The sequence below is a fragment of the Castor canadensis genome, chromosome 2, assembly GCF_047511655.1.
Source record: "Castor canadensis chromosome 2, mCasCan1.hap1v2, whole genome shotgun sequence".
Classification (NCBI taxonomy): domain Eukaryota; kingdom Metazoa; phylum Chordata; class Mammalia; order Rodentia; family Castoridae; genus Castor; species Castor canadensis.
In genome coordinates this window covers 186,119,123-186,137,141 of record NC_133387.1, presented here as the reverse complement: position 1 = coordinate 186,137,141, position 18,019 = coordinate 186,119,123, and the positions used below count along the sequence as shown (strand labels likewise).

Genomic DNA, 18,019 nt, shown 5'->3' with positions numbered 1-18,019 from the left:
AAGTGAATGGGGTCAGGTGAGGCTGTCATCTTGGACAAGAAGCTGGAGATTTTAAGGAAAACTGCTTCCACCCTGTGCCACCCTGTGTGCATCTGTCTTTTACTGTGTGGAAGGGGAGGGAGGCTTTAAATTACTTTAGCTACAGATCTCACAATTACTCTCCCTCTCTCTAATTTGGATGTTAATGTATTAGCTACAACTTTGCCTTCTAGGCTAGAAATTGTTTCCCCCCACACCCTGAAATTATACATCCAGATAGAGTAGTGTTCATTAAAGTAAGATTAGCAGAGGATAATCTGTGAGAGGTATGTAATCTTTTGCAAATGGTTAGTAAATTGGAACTACCCCAATTACAATCTTGTTCATCACACAGGACTGAATTACTCTGCCTGGGACAGGAGTCTCAGCCACAGCTCTGTTCAGCTCCCATTTCATAAATATTGTATATACATGATATTCTCAGCCATCTGCTTCACTGGTCGACAAGCACATTTTCTGACTTTCTGGTTGACTGCGGAGAGTGGCAGGAGCAGGGCAACCACCCTGCCTACTTGCCTGGAGGCCCTGCTAGGCCAGCCTCTGTCGATGGGATGTGTTTCAGGCTCAGTCCCAAGCACTGAGGCATCCTTGGGGCCCCAGGGCTCTCACTGAGCAGGGACCTGGGAAGTAGTACACCATGCTAGGACGATCTCTAGAAGCGGCCCTGGAGGCTGAAAAGGTACCTAGGAGCAGGTACATCCTTTCCCAAATAGGTAGTGGGGTGGGGCATGCCCTACAGGGCTGAGAGGTCCCCTCCCTGCTTTGTGTGGGCTATGATCTGATAGCATGGAGCAGAGCACCCAGTTCATGAGACAGTGGCTGCGTTCATCTCTTCCATTCACTCCTTTGGGTCTGGCCAGAGCTGCGTCCTGTGACCTCTTTGTTTCCCTAAAATCCCATTTCTTTCAGAATCAATGAAGCATAAGAGTGAGAACCCCAGAGTCAGGGTCTAAATCCGGGGTCAGGTTAAAAATCCCATCCAGCTATTTATCAGTTGAGTGATCCTGAGCAAACAGTTTAATGTCTGTGTCTGGGTTTCCCATCTGTGCAATGGGTATCCTCACGATAATGCTTATCCTATAGGGTGGTGATGCTGCCATAGAATGCTCAGGAAGCGTTAGCTATCATTTTATTGCAAAGGTGTTTTGACTCTCTTCCTGCAGATTTTGCATCATCCACAAAAGAGCACACCAGCACACTTGTTCTGGATGCACCTGCTAAGCAGGAGGGAACCAGACAAAGAAAAGGGCTGGATCTTTTCAGGTGTTGACAGTGCGCTCAGCACTGTCTTACAGGGGTTATTTCATTCCATTCTCGCCATTCTTTGTAAGCAGACATACAGTATTATTACACTCACTGTACAGAAGAGTGTTCGGCTCAAGTCATTTTAAAAAGCAAATTTCCTGTTTCTGTCTTTTAAAAATTTCCAGTGTACCATTAATTCTAGGACAAAATCCAAAGTCCTTAACATGGCCTATAAAATCCTCCAAATATGATTCTAGCTCTCCTCTGTGTTCAGTCCTGGTGGCTCCTGACATTCCTACCTTTTGGATTATTCTTTGTAGCCATTACACCCTTCCACGTCTGTGTCTTCACAGTGCTCTTTCTTCAGCATGGCCTTCACTTCCCCTTCCTTTCTTAGCTAAGTAATTCCCATCCATCCCTCAGGTCTCAACTTACATTTCTCCAGAGGAGCTTTTGGCAGTGGTTTTATCTGGAATATCCCCCAGAAGCCCATGTGTTGAAGGCTTGGTCCCAGCTTGACACTATGGGGAAGTGGTAGAATCTTTAAGAGGTGGAGCTTAGCAGGAGGCCTTTAGGTCATTGAAGACATGTCCTTGAAAGGGATAACAGAACCCAAGCACCTTCTTCTTTCTCTCTTTTGCTTTCCCAGTCATGAGGTAAATGGGTTTTGCTGTGCTGCACTTTCCTGTAATGCTATCTTGCCACTGGCATGAAAGCAATGGAGCCCAACCCACCATGGACTGAAACTTCCAAAACTATGAGGCACAATAAACCTTCCTCATTTTGTTTTGTTTTGTTTTGTTGTGTGTGTGTGTGTGTGTGTGTGTGTGGTGGTACTGGGGGTGGATTTCAGGGCCTCATGCTTGCTAGGCAGCTGCACCTTTCCTCTTTATAACTTGATTATTTTCCAGGTACTTGCTATATTAATGGAAAGGTGATTAATACACCTTCCTTGAGCCATCCCCCTTCCCCAACAGTAGCAAATGCCACACTAGTATATATGCTTACACAACATCCCAGAGGTCTCCGTCATAGTGCCTTTCAGGACAGTAGCTAAACATTCAATGGTGTGGGTGTTGCCTGCATTACAGGAGTGGAAGTCTTGGTAGAGGGTCTGTACTAGTCAGGAGAGGCTTGACTATGCAAAGAAAACAGAAACTTCAAGTCCTGTGTTTCCCTCTCATGATGTGTGCCCCAGGGAGCTGAGCCACAATCTCTACTCCATTTTGTCACTCAGAGGATCCAGGACAGCGGGGACTTCAGCACCCCTGGGGAACACATGGCTTCCTCCATGGGTGTTACAGGGGAAGGGCCACACATCCTTTCTGCTCAGTCAGTCTCACTCACCCCTGCCTAACTCTAGGGAGGCTGGGACACAGTGGAGCTGGTGGGGGATTTTGTCTGTCCCAGGGTCTCAGGCAACTTATTTTGTGTGTCTTCATGCCTAGCACGTTGCTTGGCGCATAGTGAAGGTCCCAAAATATGGAATGAATGAGCATGTCAGTGTCAAGTTCACATAGTCAAGCACATGGTGTTGGGCTGGGCTTCAGACCACGATCCTCCCGTTTTCACAACCTGTGTCCTTTGCACTGTACCCTGTGGTCTCCCCTGTTTGTGGAGTGCTTTATCCTCCGCCTGTGGTGAACAGGATATCATGCATTTAGCCACTTACAGATTTGTCTTTCCTGATGAGGCTGATGAAAGTTGCATGTCCTTCAATCAGCCTTGCAATCAGCTAGTCAGCCACTCACCAGGACAAGTGGCAGTTCAAATTCAGCTAACATTTCTTAAGTGCCTACTATGTGCCAGGTGTGTCCTCTGGCTAGAGCCTGCAAAAGACCAGTGAAGTGAGCACTGTGTTCCTGCTTTGTAAATGGAGATGTGGATGCAGACAGGGGGAATGAAGCCTAGATCCACACTCAGGTCCGCTGCCTGTAAGTAGTGAGCCTTTCCCGACAGCAGGCAGTGGATCTCACGCTCTCCTGTGCATCAGTCACCTGGAGGACCCAGAGGAAATGCAGATCGCTGGGCTCCACCCCCAAGTGAGTTTTCATTTACAGGAAATGGGCGAGGCCTGAGAACCTGCATCTTAATGAGCTCTGCGCTGAACTCTGTGCTGAGGCTCCAGGACCCATGCTGCCCTGGCTGCTGAGCAGAGAGCTTCCCTTCTTAATTCGACTCTGCTATTTTAGCTGGCGGAGGGTGGGGGTTCGTGGCCTAACATCTCTGCGGCTGGTATTTGGTACTACTCTGTGAGGCTGCCTGCAATCCAAGTCTATAAAATGAGGGGTTGGACTGGATGAGCTCTGGGATGCTTGGCAGATCTGACATTCTATATTCTATGATTGGACAAACTAAACCAAACCTACAGATTCCATTTAAGTCTCTTCCTAGGTGGGAATTACGGCAGACTAGAAATTGTATGACAATAAATACCCAGGGAAGTCAAGGAGTTATCAAGTAGCTACAGTGTGCTCAGCATATTGGAGGGCCGTTGGGAATTGGCGACAAGTGTAAGATAGGACCCTGCTGCTCACGCACTCATGGCCTGGTTGTGGAGCTGATCTGCACACTTGAAACAATGAGAGAAAAATGTGTCAGGACAGAGCCAAGTGCTAACTGACCTGAGCCTGGTTAGGGGGCTACCTGTAGGGTCCAGGAAGCCCTAGGAAAGAGGGAAGACTTCAAGAGCCCAAAGGTTTAACAATAACCTATAGCTATCACTGGGGTGGGGTAGCACCCCAGCATTTTTGCCTGCACAATCCCCACAAGCTAGTGTGAGGTGGACATTTTAGGGATGAAGAAACAAGCTAAGAGACTTGCCCCAAGTTGACTTTTATGAATGAAGAAGTTGGAATTTGAACCCAGGTTTGCTGCTATCAAGACCCACTTTCTTCAAAAAATTGGGCAAGAAGAGTGAGGGAGATGGTTTGAACAGATGTGCCAGGAACACCCTTCCTAGGTCATGTGGAGTGTCCTGAGTGGGACGAACTGGAAGGAGAGGTTGGGTGGGTAAGGTGAATGCTAACCTAATGATTGGTCCAAGAAGCCATCCTGGGTCCCCGACTATGATAGAAACACTAGCGATCATGGGATGGCTGCAACAAGTGTTTTAGTATGTCCTAACACGATTATCCCATACAGGAATGCTCAGGGGAGTGCCCAAGACCCAGCTTCAGGAGGGCACCGTGGCAAAGGAACTCACAAGGTCTATTTCCACTGCTTCTCTTCAGCCCACCAATGGTCCATACGTCTTTGTGGGAATTAGAAATTCATACAAAATTGAATCCCTTCTTTTAAGAAGATGTAACTCAGTGTCAGGGTTGGCTCCCTGTCCCCTGCACCCTTTTGTTCGGACACCCTTGTTAAGTAAATAGTCTGTACAACTTTATCTTGTAGCCTTGTTTCTTTCTCACAAACTTCCCACCCCCACCATATGTGTATAGACCAGCTCCTTCTCCTCTAGGGTATTTGCTTGGTGGTGATGGTGGAGGGCTGGAAACATCTGTGACTTCCAGCCACTTCGTTCCCTCCTTCCCAGCAGGCTTTCTAACTGAATCTCCTCTAAGAGGGGCTGCTGGCTGGGCTGGAAGGAGTTATGAGAATAAAATCCACAAGGTCAGGGAGAAGCAGAGCAGAAACGATGATGCTACATCTGCTTTTAAGGATAGAGTGACAAAAGAGATAGCGCAGGGAGGTCCCAGTCAAGGGCGGACAAGGCCTCTGAGGCTCTCCCTCCCCCATTGAACTGTTAACATAGAATACACAGCTCAAGTCTTTATTATCAAAAAAAAAAAAAAAAGGAAGCTACAGTATCAGAGGAGGGTGAGTCTGTAAGAGGGGAGAGAGAAGAAAGCCACACACTGAAATCAATTCTGCCCAGGACAAGCATTATCCCAGGTGGAACACCTCAAGCCTCTGCCTAGAAAATTTGATTGGATCTTCAGAAAAACCTATTAGTGTGTTGTCAGGACCTTCTGCTGATAAGTGACCAGCTCTTGCCAATCGATGCTCTTCGCTTGTGGAGCTCCTGATTTTTTAACAGCATAATTGTTTTTTTTTTTTTAATAACGGGCTGGCTCACCCACTCCAGCAAGCAGGGAGTCAAAGTCAACTCCCAACTTAAAATATAGAAAAAAAGCAGTGTTCTGGCCACTTCTTCCTAATTGCACAATTACTCCATGGAGTGCCATGGGTGGAAGACTGGTGGGGACAGACCTTTTTCAGCTGAGCGAAGTTGTCGAGAAAAGTCACAGAAGTAATTACACAAGTTAAAACTATTCACTAAATGAAAGCCATTCTTTGCAAAAGAGCCTTTATTTATTTTTAAAGAATAAGGGCAAAAAAATGAATGATCCCAGGATGGCACAGACACCATAAAGCAACAGTGAAATTAGTCATCAATTATTACAGCTTTTTAATTTTTCAATTCAAGAGCAAGTGGTGCATTTCATTTGGGGTTTTAAATGCATGGTAACAGCAGTAGTTTTGCTCTTAACTCAGCCTTGGATCTGAGACATCAAAACACTTTACAAACAAATAACTCAAAACAATTTGGGATTAAGGCTCTTTATAGATGGAATGCAGGGCCCAGGGAGGAAGCAATTGCCCAAGGTCACAGGCTGACTCAGAGGCCAGGCTGGAAACAACACTCATGAATGCTGGCTCCTGGAGTCATAGCTCATCCCCAGTAACCTTCCCCTTTCCCCCAGTCCTCCCCACAAGCAACAAGACAAAACTCAAGAGCTGGAAACATCAGCAGAGCAGCCAGCTGCCCTCCAAAGCCCAGGATGTGCAACCTGACAATTTGCTGCACAAGTTGGAAGCTGGGCGTACAGGTCAGATATTCCTACAGGTTGTCCTTGCTGTGCCCAGGACAATCATTCTCTAATGAAAGTATAAAGTGTTCTGTGCAGATTTGGGGCAGCTTGGCTGGCCATCCTGTGCCCCCAGGTGCATTAGTCAGATCCTTGCAAAGTGTTAGTCTTCCAGGAAGGGTTGATGGCTTATGAAACAGTGGCAGGTCTGGGCCTATCCTCCACTGGCTCTCTTTGGAACCTATTCTATGTGCTCAGGGTTGGGGTTGGGGTTGGGGTTGAGGGAGAGGAGAAGAGGAGGAGGAAGAGGAGGGAGAGTGGGGGGAAGTGAAGAAGAAGAGGAGGAAGAAAGAGAAAAGGAAGGAGAAGAAGAGGAGGAAGGAGGAGGAGGAGGAGTCGGAGACAGGCAGAACTGTTTGAAACCTTTGCAGGGACTAGAACTTCTAGTTCTAGTTCTAAAGGGTCAATTCCACATTATATCAAATATGTTGTAATCCTGCATCAGTACACTTTATACCTGATTATTTACCAGTTTTTGTTGCAGTTTGCTGATTGGTTGACATATTATGGTTTTGTAGATATTTAATTAAACATATAATATATTTGATTTGACAGTTTTCTTTTCTTCTCTGTGTTTTGGAGCTTCTGTCTTTTTCTTTCCCGGTCTCAAGGGTGCTCACAGGCCCTGCAGATGTTTGTAGGACATAGACACTGTACTTGTTAACCTTGAAAACCAAAACCAAAAACCCAGCCTAGAGAGATAGAAGGGAGGGATGGGAAAAAACAATGTTGACCATACCAGGAAGAAACAAAATCAAAACCAAACCCAACCAAACCAAGAATTTAACAAAGCAAGAAGGGGGTGTTTGAAAAAACATTAGAATTGCTAGTTAGAAAGAAGAAAGAAAGTAAGTCTTACCTGGATATTTCCAGAAAAGAGAGACAGTCTAACCATAGATAAAAGAAAATCTCTCTCTTATTATTGGATAGCTTATTGAGCAAAGGGCCAGACACTACACTTGGCTTTGGAGATACAGAGCTGCATTGGATTCAGTCTCTACTCTCCAGGAATTTACTGTTTTATTGAGGGAGATGGAAAGGTAAACAAACAGTTCAGATATGTGATAAGGACAGAAATTGAGGTAAGTATGAGGGATTGAGAAAGCAAAGAAGCAACCTGAATCAGCCTCCAGGGAGGAAGACACCCCCTGAGTATTCCAAGGCACAAAGGTGGAGTGGTACTCGATAGCTTGGGAAAAGTAGGGTGAGGCAGGGCATGAGGGCTGGGGCACCCCAGGGTGATACCAAAAGACCAACCAAGTTTGTGGTAGGTTAGGCATTGGTATTGATTCTGCTGTCTAAGGTCAACCAGGAGTATTTTATGAGCAAGGGAGAAACCTAGCATACTTCAGTTTAGGACTGAAGGACTGAAGGACTGGAGGAAGAGGGACAAGGAAGTCAGGAAAGAGTCTGTCACATTCCTTTGGTTGAAGATAAAGGGCCTGGATGAGTGACATGCAAATGATGAGTGTGAGAAGCATTTAGGGAGCAATGGGAAGGAATTGTAACTACTTGGAAGTGGGAGCTAGCGAGAGAGGTATCAAGAATGACACAGAGAGGTCAGGTATGGTGGCACATGCCTATAAATCCAGCTACTTGGGAGGCAGAGATAGGAGGATCACAGTTTGAAGCCAGTCCTGGCAACAAGTGAGGCCCTATCACAAAGAACAAGCTGGTGTTTCATGCCTATAATCCCAGCATTGTGGGAGGCATAGGTAGGGAAATACCATGGCAGGGTGCCTCCAGCAGGATAATGTTCCAGTGAGACCCCTGAAAAGTTGCCAGGAAACTCCAGCAAAACTCTTATGAGGTAGATAGAGTGGGTATGTAGACAGTCCCTGGTGGATCATGATGTTCTTTTGGGAAGCCTTAGTCAAGACAGAGACGTGGCTCTAGAAGCCAATTCTTAGAAATCTGTTACTCTGCCTCAAAAGAAAGGGACTTAACATCAATAGCAGAGGGGACATGATCGATCCTCCAGGGCCATGTTCAGAGTGGGACTCGGGATCCTGCAGTGATTCGTGGTCAAAGGGAGTTTATTGGAAGCCAGCACTGGGCTATACCAGGAGTCTATACTCTCCCTAACTAGCAACACACCCTGCAGAATAGCTAGTGTGGTAGCAGGGTTGAACGGAGACCCAAATGTCTATCAATCACACCAAATTCACTGTGCTAAACTGTCACCCAGAGCTGACCCTTTTCTACTGGAGGAAGTAATGAGCTGGAAATAAGTGCCATCGAAGATAAGTCTAAGCAAATGTGACCGACCGTGGACATCGCAATCCACACAACTTCCTTGGGCTTGGGCTTTTCAGACAGATGGATACTCTCACATAAAATTGGCAAGATTAAGAAGAGAGCACTAGTTTAATACACATGGCTTGGGAGATGGCTGGGGCCATCCATGAAGCTGGGCTCCCAAGTCCTGGCCAGAGACCCATTCAGCATTCATGGGAAGTAAATAGCCTTGAAGCAAAGGGACTACACTTCTTTGTTGGTTCTCAATGCTGGCAAAGGGAAGACAAACGAGGGCGCCTTGGTCTGGGGATGGCATGAATGAACCACACATGTCCATAAATAAACCAGAAGCCCTCCAAACACACTGCTCATTTGTTCACACAAAAGCCAGGCTGGCAGCCCTCTCACCAAGCCATGTTCACAGTTGGATCCTTAATGCATTGTGAGCGTTCAATCAAACTTTTAGTGGTGAAACTCTGGGAGCAGAAAGCCAGCTAAGCCCAAATGGTCCCTTTGCTTTTCCATCTTTTGTGGCTGCCTGGCTGCGCTCTTATGGGTTTTGTTGTCAACAAACTCCTGGCTTGCCTTTGAGCACTCCAAATTATTGAAAATGACTACAGCTTAAGACTGGCAGGATGATTGTTAAAAACAGCCCTGGCATTAATCATAGCTTAAGAGCTTTTGGAAAATGATTCTAATTCAGAAGGGGTGGCTTACAAAGAGGCTTGTTGAAAGCGAAGCAGACATCAAATTCTGAAAGGCAAAAAGCCTCCTTGGTACCCACACCTGGTTCTTCTGCAATCCAGCTGGCAGAAATGTGTGTGTGGGTACAGCTTATCTCACCAGCTTACCCCACCTGAAACCACCTTGGGTCTCACACCCACCCTCTCCCTGATCTGGCACCTTGAGATGGGAAAGACTTTGGTGTGTGTGGGTGCTTGCAGATACAAGTCTTCCCTCCTGGTAGCCTTGAGAATAAGGAAAAGGTGGCTGGGTGCCTTGTTTTCTGTCAATAGTTGGGATGCCTTAGACGGATGCTAAAATAAGCTGTGTGCATAGAGGCAGCTGCGTGGGCAAACACATGGTCAGCATTTGCAAGGAGCCAGGCAGGGCAACGAGCTAATACTTCTGCCTTTTGCCTGCCTGGCACAACAAAGGAGAATGATTTTTGCCATCAGCATTCTCCCTATCATGGAATCATTGCACAATTTAGTATGATTAATGGTTTCCATTTAGGAGAAGCTGAGAATGAAAATAGTGGGGGAGTGGTGGCACTCGGCTGGGGGTGCTTGAAGGCTTCAACTATCGTGAAAGGGAGGGAGATCCACCCGTGTCCGGGGGAGTTGCTCCCTTTACCTTTACTTCCAGGCACAATGGGGGAGACACATGGCTTTTGATGCATGTTTGCATAAACAGTCTGAAAGCTGCAACCCTGGGGTGGCTTCATTCTTGCAGCCTTCCCAACATTGGTAACAACCACTCCCTTGTGACCAGCTAGAGGGAGTGTCATTGCCAGAGACACCTCCTAGCTAAGGACCAGGTGAGACAGGTCATAGAGATGGGGCTGCATAGCTGATGCTAGCAGAACTAACTACACCACTTCTTAGCATCCTGATGACCACTCGGGGATGCCACACAGGGAAGGAAGGACCCCACCCTTGTGCTTGGGATGGTGGTGGCGGCCTCCAACATAGCCGTCTGTCTCTGGAGCACCCAGGCTGGTGGACCTAGTCTCAGCTCGCATCGGCTGGCTTTCCTGGGAATTCTTTTCCACTCAGTAGCATCTTTTCTTTCCATATCTGTAGATACTGGTTCTTCTCAGATCTCACAGCTGCTGCAGGGGAGTGGTGAGACAAAGGTGCCAGAACCATAGACTTGCGGGTGCTGATAGAAACCAACCAGGAAAACCCAGAGAACTCAAGAGGGCCTGCGTGTTTTAGCAAGAGGCTTTGTAACTGAAGCCAGAAAGGGAGAAAACTGGTGCTCTTGGCTGGGTCTCACATGACTCCAGGCCCTTCTCGATGCATTGGTGTCTCTGCAAGGAAATCTATTATTTTCCATAAACTGTCTTAAGCATCTCGCGGGCTACATTTCTGGCTGTGTTAAGAATCAAGCCATCAAGAACAGCTGTGAATGTTATACACGTTCAGCAGCAGCAATGGGCTTTGGCAGCGAAGTAGGAGCAAAAAACCCAAGTAGGACATTTCAGTTGACAGTAATGGCATTTTCCCTTCCTTGTCCAAACGATAAAAGATTCATGCTCCTAATTGCAACACTATAGCTGCCCCCATCACTTTATTCTGGGAGAGGAGGTTAGAGAAAACAGGCCTAGAGAGAGGGAGAGAAAGAGAAAGAGAGAGAGATGGATAGTAATTTCGTCACTAGCTAACAGAGACTGATTAATGCGGAAGACTCCCTTCCATAGCAATACTTTTTAATCAGGACTGCTGTGTCTGGGCAAACAGCTTTTGTGGATTAGCTAGACTCGAGTCTGCCAGCATCCGTTGCAAGTTTAAACGATGAAATACACAACTACAGAGAAAACAAACCAAAAAGAGTAATAAAGTCACACATTTCAATATTCAGCAACCATTAAGGGATTTAAATATTTGCTTGCTATTAAAGGCTTGCATTAGGCTCTTCCAACACCAGCTCTGGAAGACTGAAATATCAATTACAGATCAATTTTCCCCCTAAGTAAACACTAATGCAGGATAAACAGTATTAGAAGATGCAATCGTAACATTGCTGACTTCAGGACGGACTTCCTGCTGGTAACAGCAAGTTTAAGCCTGGTGATTAATTAACCTGAGAAGATAGCACTTAAGGAAGATTTAAGGCGGGCATGTCTGAAATATAACTGGGAGCCATTGCTCGTTTGGAGGGCAGTTGGAGAAGTCATGGGCTCAGAGCATGCATTGATTTGCCCCTCAGTAGTGGTCCTCACTCCCGAGACCAACACGTCAAAGGATTAGGAGGGAGTAAAATGGGAGGTGAGGGTAGGTGTGCGTGAGTGTGAGAGAAAACGCAGTGGACTTGAAGTCAGGTTCCCCCTTGGAATTAATTCCACATTTAAACAGGCAAGGAATTGTAGTTCCTAGCACTGACCACTAGGGGAAGTACACATTTTATGTTCACTTGGGAATTAAAGATCAAGACATAAGAAAGCGGTTTCCTGTGTACCAAAGAGCCTGGATGCTGAGGTTTGGAGGAATTGAAAACAGATGATTCTTGTTTTTAGGTTTTGGCTTTGGGGTGCTCATACTATTCTTGCACCCACCTCATGGTGTGTGTGGAGGGGGGCTGTGCTAGGGTCATTTGAACCCCCAAGTTCCTATCAGAGGTGCATTCCAGCATTTCAGGACATACACAGTAAAGAAAGGAGTATGATTTGAATTTTTCTAGCATGCCATTCCTCATTCTGAAGGTCCCTTAGGACTCAACAATGTTATCTTATGGCTTTGCTTAGCCATTACAAAAAGCTCATTTCCTGGCACAGGGACTTAGTTTGCTGGTCCAGCAGGTCCTTGACAATGATGGGACCGAAAGCACTAAACTCAGGGAAAGTAGGCTTTTCCTCAAGGCCAAACCGAAAGTCACCTAGATAGAGAAGGGACTTATTAATGTCAAGGTTTGAAATTCAGAATTGGTGGCCTATCGAAGTACAAAGTGAGACTCAGGCAGCCAGGTGCTTGACTCTTCTCTCTTTAATTGCCTACTGCTTGCTGAGAATCCACTATCTGCCTGTCGCCAACTTCAGTATATTGGCCCACAAGGTCATTTGGGTGATAGCCAAGAGTCCCTTCTTCCTTTGTCTGTGCAGTGGGTTAGGATATCCAACTGGTTCATTTTGGAAAAATTTCCAAACTCTACATGTGTGACTGTGAAGACTACTTTCACTCTAAAAGAATTTGGCTGCTAGTTCCTCATGACTAAGGCTGTGAATCTGGCATCCTGGCAAAAATGTTAGTCTGAGGCAAAAGTTTATAATGAAACACAAATGCTTCACTTAAGCAGGGTCTCTCTACTTGTCATGTGATGACTGTGTAATTGCTTTAAGGTTCTGGATGACAGAATGAAAGGAACATTTCTCCGTGGAGCAAATCCACCGCAGTACAAGAGTTACATTTCAAGTAGACCAAGGACAGTGAAAGATTGCACCGATTAATACCTGCATACACCTTGGGATTTCAGTTGATGTATTTGGAGAATGCAACTAAGCCAAAACATTTGTGAAAACCCTCTGGAGGAAGCAAGAGCCATTTTCACTCCCATACCAAATGAAAGGACCAGGCAACTTAACAAATGCCTACTAACCCGGGCTGCTTCTGGTACCTTCTCATTTGCATGCCCTGTGGAACTCAGGCAAACATGCACCGAGTTGCCACTTCAGGTCTGTCTCAGTTCAGTGAACTTCAGGGGTCCCTTTTCTGTAGGTTACAGCTGAATCTGGACCCTCAGGCTGTAGACAAAGTGGTGACTGCTGGGGCCATTACACATACTTCAAGCCACAATGGCTTGGAATAATTAAGTTAGTGAATAGTGACAAGGGTCCCTTAAACATTCTATGTTGAAGTTCACAGGGGTGTGATGTGTCTTCATGCACAGGAGCCCAAATAGTTCCTTTTTAGTAGCCACTTCTTGTAGCCAGGGACAAGCTTCTGTCCTTTCAATCACCACATGCCTCTATTTTGTGTAATGAGTGCTTAAGTTCTGTCTGTAACTTTATTTCCTAAGCACTGATTACTTTTTCTTTTTGGTACTGCTGAAGATTGAACCCAGAGCTCCCTGCCTGCTAAGCACACACTTTCCCAGAGGCCCATGATGGATTATCTTTTCTTTCCTAACAACCTTTGAGGTTATGGCAACTCCTACATTATAGAACACGGGGACAAAAGCCTGATAAGTTGGGCAAATTGCTTGAAGCTTCATTGCTAATAAATGGAGGGGCATGGATTTAAGCCCAGGCAAGCTCACTCTAGCCTGCACTCTTGGTGGCTACCCAAAAATCACCTGTGTGGGTTTTTTTTTTTTTAATAGAGATATGATGGATTTGTGCTCTCCATTGCTCCCTGCCCCTGGCAAAAGCTGGGAGAGGCCACCAAGACCCCAGTGACTTTGCCTGCACTTTGACAACAGCCACAGAACTGCTCTCACCCTCCATGAATCGTTGATTTGCTTCATTCTTCTCATCCATATCAGCAGGCTGGCTGGGCTTCCTGCTCTCTGTCCATTTGCCTCACTTTCCTCCTCCACTAGGCCACCCTTGAAGATCCTGCTGGTCCCCAGCTCCCCCTTAGAGCTGACTTGCCAGCCTCTACTCATCTCCGTTCTCTAAGAAGTTCCCATCATGCTCTCTTTGCTCCTTGTTGCACTGGGGGTTACTTCATGTGTGTATGTGGTATAACCGATACTCTGGACAGCCTCTGAGGACATTACACTTCTCAGTGTCCCTCACAGTGCTGGACATACAGTAGATGCTTAATAACTACGTATCTAATTAGATTAACTTATCTTTTTCTTTTTTTCTTTTTTAAAGGAGGCAGGCAAGAGAACAGGCTAGGATGTAAGAGGCCAAAGTGAGACACACAGCCTTTGGCTTTTCTGGAGCTTACCTTGTCTCTTACTTCTGAGCCTTCCCCATCACCTGAATGAGAGAAAAGAGGAACTCAACTCCATCTGGGTGAATGACGGGAAGGGCACTTTGGGGCTGGTCAAATACTATCTGCTTATTTATGAGATCAGTCACCATGAAGTGGAGTCATTGCTCACTTTGCCTGCAAGGCAAGTATGATGACAATAGACCGAATCCTTCTGTCCACTCAGGCCCCGAAGTCTCTGCCACCTAAATAGGAAGTGAGAACAATCTTCTGCAGGAAGCCCAGCCAGTCCTCAGCAGCTCCAGTCTTCTTTTTATGAAAGGAGAGAGAACTTTAAATGAAGGCAGAATGAATCGTTAAGACACGAAATCCCAAAGTAAGAGACAGGTGGTGCAGGCAACACAGGAAAGTTGGTGTAGTGGTGGGTGAAGAGGGGAGGGAGGGCAGGAGGCAGATCCGTGGGAGGGGCCATCCCTGGGGCTGCGTCTCACACACCTGCATAAATCACTGAGTCCATGGGAGGCGCCTTCATTCAGCCAAGCACCTGGTTCACCTGTTCACTGAGGGCAGAACAGGACAAGGACAGGAAGGATGAGCAGAGGAGGAGAGAAGGCAGTGCCAAGAAACCCAGCCAGTAGCTACTTCCTAGCAGCTATGGCCAGTGTTCTGGGCCCCGAGCACGGTCCTAAGGAGGAAGCTGGGACCAGAGGTTGAGGCGTCCGTAAGAAGTCCATAAAGAGATTATAGGATCACTTTGTAACATTAATTTTTTTTATTAAGAAGACAGATATTTTATAGTACTTCTTTTTTTTTCTTTTTTTTGTAAAAATGGTATACATGAACCAATACAAAATGCAAATGGAAACATGGATATGGAGTTTCTTACACTGTAACATTGTCCATGTACACCTTAAAAACAGAACTGGCCTAGAGGGAAAAATAAGACGTCGGTGTGACTAAAGAACAAGCTTATTTGGCATCAATTATACATCCTTCATTATTTTATATTCCTTTAAAAAACACAAAAAACAAGTTTGTTCTTTCTTCACTCTAAAAAAAGTGATCAACCTGTACAAAGTAATACTCAACAATACATTTCAAACAGTGCACTGTATACTTAAGAAAAAATACATAAACCAATATACAACTAAAATCCATAATTTCCTGTTTTTGCTTTGTTTTATTATTTTTTTTTCCAATGTGTGGGGCCTACACTTTGCAATCTACCTGAGACGGAAAACACCAATTGAAACACATGAACCTGAGACATGTCAACATTGTAAGCCATAGTTACATCAGGAACACTGCACTACTGTACACTTTTTCAAAACAGAAAGATGGGAGCTCCTAAAAATGAGATGCCAATTCTGTGAGCAATGGTAGGGTTTTTTTTTGTTTTTATTTTATTTTTTCTAAAAAAAAAAAACTGAAAAAAAATCTTTCAACAACATGCTAAATGGTTCTCACCCTTTGATATGGTTACACTATGGTCAGATGGGTGCTAAGGGCTCGGAATAGAGCTGCACATTATAAAATTTATTGAAAAAGGGATGTTCTTTGTGGCTTTTTGTCTTGGTTAAGTGCCTAGGGATAAGAGAGGGGTAACCAAGATGCTGCTCAATAATGGATTTTCTTTTACATACCAGTCCGTTCCCAAAAGGCCCCATATTGCAAATGGTTCTATCAAAGGTTAAAATAAAGACAAGAAAAATAAACACGCTTTCAAATAACAAAGAGTTGACACTTTTTTCCCCTTAAATAAGTTTTCCACATAATGTAACAATAGTAAAAATGCACCTTGCAAAATCCAAAAGTACTCACTGAAAATGTTATATAATATATATTTATATATATATAGAACTATCTTTTTTGATGCCATCTTTCCATAGAGACTGTGATCTAGAGTCTGGAGCCTTACCAAAACATATGGTAAGAGTTTAGCTTTCGTCCTTCAGGACTACTTCTAGATTTCCTAGACATTTCAGTGAAAATCCCCACGTCACTTTAAAAAAATGCAAATGGTAACTTGACTCTATCTTTTCCCAAGGCTCCCCATCGAAGATATGTTTCAAGGTTAACGTGTTTTAGTAGCTATGCACTATGGCCGCCATCATGCGAGATCAGTAATTTTTGGCTGATGGTTCTTAAGGCTGAGGAAAGAGGCCAAGGCTAGTGTATGAAAGGTAAAAAGATAAAAACACTCACATTTGAGTTTTGATTAAGTAACTGAAAATACCTACATGCTGTTTTTTCCACCTCTGCTCTGACCTTTCAAGAACTGAGATCGACAGCAGACCAGTGTGAGAACAATACCGGCCATTCTTTGTACCTCTTGCCTTTGTCAAGCCAAATCTGAAGGAATGAAAATTTCACAGGGATTGGAGTTGGAAATCCCAGCATGACAAATATCTGTAATATACAGTACATGCAGGCCACATCCTACTGCCTTCCTAACTAAGCAAAAAGGAAAAAAAAAAAAACCTGTCCCATTCAGTCATTCGCACGACACGCGGACTTGCTTTATCCTACAAATTAGTGAGAAGTAAGGCCGATTGGGAAAGGTGGATGAAATCATTTGGAACAGAAATAACCAGAGCAGAACTGTCTTTCCCCCTCCCTACTTCCCCTTCGGTGGCAACTCAAATTTGTCCACTTATATAAAAGGGACAGACCTCACCTGTTGGGTCTGTTTAGGGCACTGAGAAAGGAGGCATCCTTTCCGCCCCAAACCTTTCTGGACAGTGTGGGGTATCTATACTGAGCCATCTACAGATACGGAATTAAAGACAGATTCAATCTCATTGTGACACACCTCACTTGCAGATAACCCTGTACAGTAATGTAGTTCCACAGCAAACAGAACAGTTTCTGAATCACAGTCTAATTTTCTAGTCTTCACTGCTCTAAGGATCGGGAGCAGAGACAGCAGCAAAGAGTTTTCATTGTTTGTTCACCCAAATCTTTACGACAACAGAGAAGAATGCATTATGGATACACTAAATTCTGAACTATGAAATCTAAACTGTGCTGGTTCTCCTTTTTTGAAACTGAATTTGGAACAGAAAGCAGTTACCTCAGAAAACAAACAAAGGAAAGAAAAAACAGTAACAAAAACAGGGAGGAAAAGGAATCCCAGCAGGTAAATTCCAAAATGGAAGATTTTGGAAAAACAAAATCCCAAATTTTTGGGGAAAAATTAAAAAAAAAAAGTGTACAAAGAAAAAAAAAAAGGAACAAATAAACAAAAAACAAGGCACAGAATTTTCTGCAATCTACTGAAACAAAATCCAAGTACCCAAGTTTGACTTGGTAGGAAAAAATAAAAATTAAAACAAACAAACAAATAAAAAGAGGTGTCAAACAGCAGAGTGTACTCTTCAAAGAACATTTTTTTTTCTTTTTACACAGCAAATCCCAAGCCTTCCCAGTCTCGCACCTTTCCACCCATTCATAAAAAAACACACAGGTTTCTCGAAAGTTCCGATATCACTGTCTCTTTATCATCTAAATAGGGCCAGTTGGACACCTCATTGAAACAAAAAGGCTGATCTAGATGAAGTACTCTTTCTTTTCTTCGGAGTTGTTCTGTCCTCCTTCTGCATTGATTATAGCTGTGTCTGCGTCTGCTGCGTCATCGGCTCCTTTGGCTTCATGAGTGAAGTATGTACCTGAAAGATGAAGGGGTAAAGCACCGTGACTGTCTGATGGCCTCTGTGTAAAGTGGTACAGAGATGGCAACTTGCTTTATGGCCATCATCAGCCGAAGTGGTGTGCAGGCAGCAGAGGGGAAAAAACAATTGGAAGAAGAGAGCGAGGTGGGTGAGACAAATGGGGATCCGGGGGTTCCAAAGGCACCACTCCAACTGAACCGCTGCGATATAATTCAGCAAATGAGACATTAGAGCAGTGATTATGACCAGAGGATGTCAGCAGAAGAAGACGTGAGTGGGAGCTAAAATGCAGAAAGCTGGAGAGCCGCTGACTAACGCATAAACAGTAAACACCAAGGACCAATGACCA

The 18,019-nt window shown here is 44.8% G+C and overlaps 1 protein-coding gene across 6 annotated transcripts in view; it reads right to left on the bottom strand.

The window, feature by feature from the left end:
• Positions 1–14,748: 14,748 nt before the first annotated feature.
• Cadm1 (cell adhesion molecule 1) overlaps positions 14,749–18,019 on the bottom strand; it is a 317,257-nt gene continuing 313,986 nt past the window's right edge. For all 6 annotated transcript variants that reach the window (XM_074066681.1, XM_074066682.1, XM_074066683.1 and 3 more), the window contains one exon: positions 14,749–17,667. In XM_074066681.1, coding sequence (XP_073922782.1) covers positions 17,549–17,667 — 119 coding nt within the window. In that variant the 3' untranslated portion in view covers positions 14,749–17,548. The remainder of the gene's footprint in view (positions 17,668–18,019) is intronic.